This window comes from Alosa sapidissima, chromosome 15 (genome assembly GCF_018492685.1).
Source record: "Alosa sapidissima isolate fAloSap1 chromosome 15, fAloSap1.pri, whole genome shotgun sequence".
NCBI classification, from domain to species: Eukaryota; Metazoa; Chordata; class Actinopteri; order Clupeiformes; family Clupeidae; genus Alosa; species Alosa sapidissima.
The window spans coordinates 15,743,069-15,750,568 of NC_055971.1; the positions used below are offsets into that span (position 1 = coordinate 15,743,069).

Here is a 7,500-nt window from a genome sequence, read left to right on the forward strand (position 1 = left end):
CTGACAGGTGCAGCAGCTGCTGCCAGTTTTAATGTTTAATGACCCCCATTTCCACAGCTGGCTCTTTTTATCACTGTGTGTGTATGTGTGTGTGTGTGTGTGTGTGTGTGTGCTTGTGTGTGTGCTTGTGTGTGCTTGTGTGTGCTTGTGTGTGTGTGTATGTGTCAATGCACACACGCACACACACACACACACACATGTGTATGTTCTGTCTATGTTCCCTGTGTTAGTCTTGCGTATGTAATGGCATTCTTATGTATGCTTGTAGCAGGCGTCCTGTGCGTGCTTACACTCTTGGCTTAATGTCATCCTGTTTGTTTGTGTGCATTTCTGTTGTGTTGTGTGTTTGTATGTGTGTACCTCAGTGTGCATGTTTGTTTGTGTGCATTTCTGTTGTGTTGTGTGTTTGTATGTGTGTACCTCCGTGTGTGCATTTACAGCATATGTTTGAGAAGGCATGTGTGTAGACCTTTTTGTATTAGTGGGCGTTGCTGTCTGCCGTTAACCTCTGACTCCTGCTGTTCTGATGGGAGCCGTTTGCCTCTGACTGCCCAATCTGCACGCTCTCCGCTGCCCAGGTCCACTCACATCGACAGCTGCAGCGGCTCCCCCATTAACACCCGATCATCGCCTGTGACACCACAGTGCTTTTCTACCCATAATCCTGAGCGGCGGCGTGGCCCGTGTCCCACGTAAATGCAGCGCGGTCGGGGCTGTCCTGAGTTTAAGGTCACAGGCTGGTGGTGGCGTCGTCGATCGGGACATTATGTCTCGTTAGTGGACGAGGGCAGACCACCATCAGTGTTATTACTGCTATTGCGGGGCCATTACTCGACCACTGAGCCCCTCCGTATCTACACTGGAGGGGGCTTGTTGTGTGTGTCTGTGTGTGTGTGTGTGTGTGTGCGTGTGTGTGTGTTTGTGTGCATGTGTGTGAGACACTGTATGTGTATGTCTGAGAGATATGTTAATACAGAATTTCACAGACCACACACACACACATTCACACACACACACCCACACACACACACCCACACTTTGCCTCCTAGCCTCGGTGTTTTGCATTGCAGACTAGTTTGTCAGGAGGGGAGCGCGACTGTTTGTTCCTTTTGAAGTGTGTGGAGCAGTGGGACCCCAGTGCCGGTGGTGCTTCTTTTGCAAACCACTCTCTTCCCCAAACTTCTCCCTGAAAAGAAGTTTTTGCCAGGCCACCAGGCCATTCCCCTGCCTCCATATTCTCTAGAGGCTGTTGCTTACTCACAACTTTTGCTTGATTTGGCGTGTGTGTGTGTGTGTGTGTGTGTGTGTGTGTGTGTGTGTGTGTGTGTGTGTGTGTGTGTGTGTGTGTGTGTGTGTGTGTGTGTGTGTGTGTGTGTGTGTGTGTGTGAGTTTATTGTTAAGCGGAGACTTCTACCGCTCATTAGCGGGTGCTCCTGTTAAAGCTCACTTTGTATTTTGGTGAAGGGAGTGCTCAGGAGGTGAGGTGAGAGGAGCTCTGGCCCTTTGGTAACCTTTCCTACTGAACTGATTGAGTTGTAGCCAAGCCCCCCAGTCTGAGTTACATGGCTCTTTGTACTACACGTGTTTCATAGAGACTTGCAGTAAAGATTTCATGACATGACAGAGACATGGATCTTTTTAGATGGCCTATTCAGTATTACTGGTAGGTTTATCTACTAGTGAGAGGAATCTAGGCTTTACACAAATTACTCATGACATGGCATTTAGGCCTCTGTCAGTTAATCACACAGTATACCAATACTAGAGATGCATCTCAGGAGTGTTCAGAATTTGATTGGTATCAGTTCTGTAAGAATGAACGTGTTTTGATAAGAGCTGTATTTCTTATGAGTTGCGTTGATGTGCGGCAGGCAGCAGGCCTGTGTGTGTGCAGTGCTCCGCGTCCACTCCCTGGTGGTGGTGGTGGGTGCTAGGCCACTATTTTACTTGCATAGGACCAGCTCACACACAATACAGTGTTTGTCAGGATTTATGTTTGTAAAGCAACGGATTCTATTTCTCCTTATATGCGTTTGTTCAGGTGAGGTTTGTGTGTGTGTGTGTTTTTGAAAGTAACATACCGGTATGTGTTTCTGTGTGCTTATTTAATGGCAGGACTCCAGACTGCGACCAAAATTTGAGATTGTGTGACTGAATTTTACATCCAGTCGCACATGTGCAACCAGTAAATTTGCAGGTTAACACAATACACTAGTTAAACACAATCTTAGCCTCAAGCATAGAGTATGCCGTGACATTTTAATAAATGAAAGAGCAACGCCACTGCCGGTTGCTTTTAGAAGACGAGGCTGTAAATCAGAGCTTCAAAAGTGCACAATAAAATGTGACACTGAATTTGAAACAGCACATTGTAATTTCTGCATCTATTATCAAAGTATTTATTAGTAATACAGTGGAAATTAGTAGAAATGTGAATATTTGGTTAGAATGTTGATTTACGTTGTGTGCCCCTACATTTTCTGTTTGTGCCCCTAAAAGTTGGGGGCCACTGAGCTCCTAGTAAAAAAAAGTTAGTTTGGAGCCCTGAGTGGATCCCTGTGATATATTTGCATTATCTCCTGATATGTGTTTGTTAAGATGTGTGTGTGTTTGTGTGTGTGTTTTTGAGAGTAACTGCTTTGCTTTCTTTTGCCTCAGAACGCTAGCGACCAGAAGACGGAGATGGAGAAGATCAAAGGCAAGATGGCTCAGGAGGTCTCCAAGATCGAGGAGCGCAAAGAGAAGATAGACGACGAGCTGAAGGAAGTCCAGGTGACGTCTCTCGCCCGACACTGCCCCGTCTGCCCTGCAGCTGAGGACTTAACACCCGCACCCATTCAGATTCAATATGTACACAAACAAACCGGACGCCAAATAAGCCCTAGTGCACACTCCCAGCAGTGCAGCGTCAGCCGCAATGATGAAAGACTCCTCTAATTACTGAGCAGTTGCAGTTCATCAGCACATTCCTTTTTCAGAGGGATTATTTAGTGCTGCGAAAACTAGAAGAGTAGTTTATTCATGATTGTGTTGTGTTTTTTGGAAATAATCACTGGTGATGTCTAGTCTGCTATGCTGAGTATAAATTAATGGATGGAGCTCTCTTTGCGATCTGTTAAATGAAATGCAGTGGAGGAGGCCTTTCTGTGTGATGGGGTTTTCTGTTGGCCTCCGCTGATGTGTGTGTGTGTGTGTGTGTGTGTGTGTGTGTGTGTGTGTGTGTGTGTGTGTGTGTGTGTGTGCTGTAGCCGCTGGTGGAAGAGGCGAAGAGGGCAGTGGGTAACATCAAGCCCGAGTCTCTGTCAGAGATCCGCTCGTTGCGCATGCCCCCCGACGTCATCCGAGACATCCTGGAGGGCGTGCTGAGGCTCATGGGTACTTTTGACACTTCCTGGGTCAGCATGAAGAGGTGAGAAGTGGTATAATGGAAGGAGGATTTGTGTGTGTGTGTTTGTCAATACCTCTGAGGCATATTGAATACGCTTTGTGCTTGCGCCTACCATAAGGAAGCACCTACCATTTCTGTTTATTGTCTTACATGTTAGTCATTCTTTTTGTGGCTTCTTTTTTAGTTAGCTTTGTTGAAAGTAAACTATACATCTGGTTCAGCAAAGGTGCAACAAAGTGTGAAACAAAAAGACATCTGTATGTATGTATCTATGTTTGTATGCATGCATGTATGTATGTATGTATGTATGTATGTATGTATGTATGTAAGTATGTATGTATGTATGTATGTATGTATGTATGTATGTATGTATGTATGTATGTATGTATGTATGTATGTATGTATGCATGTATGTATGTATGCATGTATGTATGTACGCATGTATGTATGTACGCATGTATGTATGTACGCATGTATGTATGTATGTATGTACGTACTGTGTGCATGCATATTATGTGTGTTTGCATGTTAATGTCTGTGTGTGCGTGTATGTTTGTGTAATGTATGTGTATATGTTTCTGGCACGGTATAACGTGTAGGGTTTTAGGCGGATTAAAGTGCTACTGTAGTTGTTTTCTAACCTGCTGTTGCACACGTTTGATAGCGACATTTAGCAATTGCTTGAGTCATTAGCTGCTAAGGCTGTAGAGACAATATGAGTCAGTGAATGAGATGCTGTGTTCAGGCACTGAGCTGCGCTGTGCTGTGCCAGAGGTTTTAATTGAATGGAGAGGAAGACGCTAGTGACTGTTTACTGAGAAAAAAAAAAGCCCCTCATCAAATACGGATTTCTGCGTTTCAATAACTGGAGGCATGTGTGGGAGCGCTCGCACGGCGCCTGGGCCGTGTAATGAACGAGATGTGTTCTTCTTCCTGTTCCTCCTCCTCCCCGGTGTTCCCATGATGCAGTTTTCTGGCGAAGCGGGGTGTGCGGGAGGACATCGCCACGTTCGAGGCGCGCAACATCACCCACGAGATCCGCCAGAGTGTGGAGGAGCTTCTGCACAGGAACAAGGCCTCCTTCGACCCCAAGGTGGGAGAGCAGCGCCTGCCCTGCCAAAGTCCCCGCTAATGAGCCTGGGACTCAGGGGCTCTTATGCTTATGAGTGATGGGCTTTGGGCTGATGTTGTGGTTTGTAGTTTGATCAGTTGCATGGGCTGGGTTTATTGCTATTTAGAGAGTTGTTTCACAGCATCTCTTAGGGCTGCTCTGTGTGTGTGTGTGTGTGTGTGTGTGTGTATGTGTGTGCGTGTGTGCGCGTGTGTGTGCGCGTGTATGTGCGTGTGTGCGTGTGTGTGTGTGACCCGCAGAATGCCAAGCGTGCGAGTGCGGCGGCCGCCCCCCTGGCCGCCTGGGTGAAGGCCAACGTGCAGTACTCCCACGTCCTGGAGAAGATCGGGCCTCTGGAGAGAGAGCAGGCCGGACTCATGGAGTGAGTCACTTGCGTTATATACCGGTCATAGTAGTGGGCTATATCTGCCTCCTGTCTCTTCACTCTGTATACTATGAAATGCATTTCTTTTGTTTGTACCCTCCCCCTTGACCCATACGTCCACCTCATTCATTCAGCTCTTAAATGAGTGTACTGTGCACAAAATCACATTGAATGACCACTGTAAAAAATCATATTGAATGACCACTGTGTAAGATAATATGCTATAACAAATATGCTTGATCTTGAACTTGAGCGCTGATCCACTGGCCCCTTCTTTCTGCTCAGCAATCTGCGTAAAACGGAGAGTCGCAAGAACAAGCTGGAGGAGCAGCTGAACTCCGTGGGTCAGAAAGTGAACGAGCTGAAGGAGAAGTAAGGCCCAGTCCTCCCTCCGATACTGCCCCCTCTTAGCCCTTCCTCTCTCTGCCTCTTCCTCTTGCTCGTCCTCCAAGGTCGTCTGGACACCTCATGCCAAGCCACTCTTTGTCTCTGTTAAAATCCCATCCAGGGGTTTCCTGACAGAGGAGTAAGCTCTGTGTATCCCCTGAGTCTCCTGCAAATCTCCCATTTCATCATGCTGACGTTTACCTGAAGAGCCAAAGAGCCCATTAGACCCCGCAAATGTCTCCCTAATCTCACTGCCATGTGACTATTTAGCTATCTGATCTCTCTGCCTCTCTCTCTCTCTCTTTCTCTCTCTCTCTCTCTCTCTCTCTCTCTCTCTCTCTCCCTCTCTGTCCTACACACACACACACATACACACACACACACACACACACAGGTTCCAGACTCGCACCACGGAGGCAGCCAAGTTGGAGGCGGAGGTGAGCAGAGCTCAGGAGACGATAGACGCAGCCGAGAAGCTGATCCATCAGCTGGACGGGGAGCACAAGCGCTGGAATGCCCAGGTGAGGACTACTCTGGGATGGACGGAGAAGTGTGGAGGGGTGCTGGGGCTGCTCTGGGGCTGTGCAGGTGTGAGGAAGGAGGTGTGAGAAAGAGACAAATCTACCTTTATGGGAGTTAACTTGTTTACCTATACCCGTAACAGGTAACACTTTATAATAACTACACACAATTCATCATTTGTTAAGCATTTGTAAACTATTAGTAAATGGTTTGTTCATCAGAATTGCTCATGCATTATTTCTCATTAGTAAAGCATTTGTACACGCAGTTATGAATGGTTTGTTCATCTCAAAAATATTTCTGTAAATAGATGTTTTATACTTTATACTAAATAATGCAACAACCATTTATACAAGAAATAAGTTGTCCATTATAAACCAGTTGCAAACTATTACTATCATTTGTCATCATTTCATCATTTGTAATCATTACTCCTCATTTGTAAAGTATTACTCCTATGTTAATTGTCATAAATAAATACATAAGAAGGAGCTGGGCTAGCATGCAGTTGCCTGAAAAGTTGGTGGTTCAATTCCTGACTTCCACCATTGTGTCATTACCCTTTAATTTAATTGACATGTGTAAGTCAAGTGACAAGTGTAAGCTTTGGATAAGATTGTCTGCTAAATGAATGAATGTAAATGTAACCTTTGCAACTCATTTGAAATTGTATTGCAAGGCATAGAAAGTCCTCACTTTAGATGAGCTCACAAATATAAATAACTAACCACTTGTAACTCCTGAGTTAATCATGAATTATAGTATTAGGAAGTGGTTTATAAAACATGTATCCACATCCTAACTAACCATTAGTACATATGTGTGTAACAACTGTTAAATAATGGAAATAATATGTCATCAACAAATTACAAATAATTTATTAAGTATTAAAAATATTTTTTATAAATATATATTATTATTTATAAACATATTTTAGATATAGGCTTATTTACTATGAACAAACCATTTATAACTGTGTGTACAAATGCTTCACTGATGAGAAATAATGTATGAACAATACTTTACAAATGATGAACAAGCCATTTACTAATCATTCACAAATGCTTAATAAATGATGAATTGTGTGTAGTTACTATAAAGTGTTAGCCTAAGATAATATATTCCCTGGATAGGTACGTTTTCTGGGGCATGGCATGGTTGCAGTGGAACAGTTCATTGTACTTGAATAGGGAGGAAGAAAGGCGAGACTCATGGTGACATAAAGAGTGGTGGAGAGTTACGGCCCACAGAAGATGCGTTGGCATTGGAGATGAGAGTCTATTGCCGAGGGCAGTCTGTGTTTGAACTGGGCAGCTAAGTGATGTAGAGAGAGATAGAGGGAGACAGAGCCAGAGAGAGATGGGTACAGTTAGTGCTCTGTGTGTGTGTGGGTGAGTGTGTGTGTGTGTGGGTGTGGGTGGGTGGGTGTGGTCTGTGTGTGTGTGGGTGTGTGTGTGGTCCGTGTGCGTGCGTGTGTGTGTGTGTGTGTGTGTTTGATTTGTGTGTGTGTGTGTGTGTGGTCTGTGTGCATGTGTTGGGTAGGTGAGAGTTGAGGTGCTGTGTTGGGCTGCTGATGAGAGTGGAGGTCTGCTGCTGCTGAGACTGCTGGCCCCTTCTGGCTTCTCCAGCAGCTCCCCTCTCCATCTGTCTCCTCTTTAATTAAAGCTCTCAATCTCCCAGCCGCTCCCGCCCAGCTCGCCGCTGGGG

At 45.3% G+C, this 7,500-nt stretch overlaps 1 protein-coding gene across 1 annotated transcript in view; it reads left to right on the plus strand.

The window, feature by feature from the left end:
* LOC121684578 (cytoplasmic dynein 2 heavy chain 1) overlaps positions 1-7,500 on the plus strand; it is a 170,373-nt gene that overhangs the window by 50,737 nt on the left and 112,136 nt on the right. The window contains exons 58-63 of the mRNA XM_042064637.1: positions 2,659-2,772; positions 3,249-3,409; positions 4,358-4,481; positions 4,760-4,881; positions 5,170-5,256; positions 5,666-5,792. Of these exons, the coding sequence (XP_041920571.1) occupies positions 2,659-2,772; positions 3,249-3,409; positions 4,358-4,481; positions 4,760-4,881; positions 5,170-5,256; positions 5,666-5,792 (735 nt within the window). The remainder of the gene's footprint in view (positions 1-2,658; positions 2,773-3,248; positions 3,410-4,357; positions 4,482-4,759; positions 4,882-5,169; positions 5,257-5,665; positions 5,793-7,500) is intronic.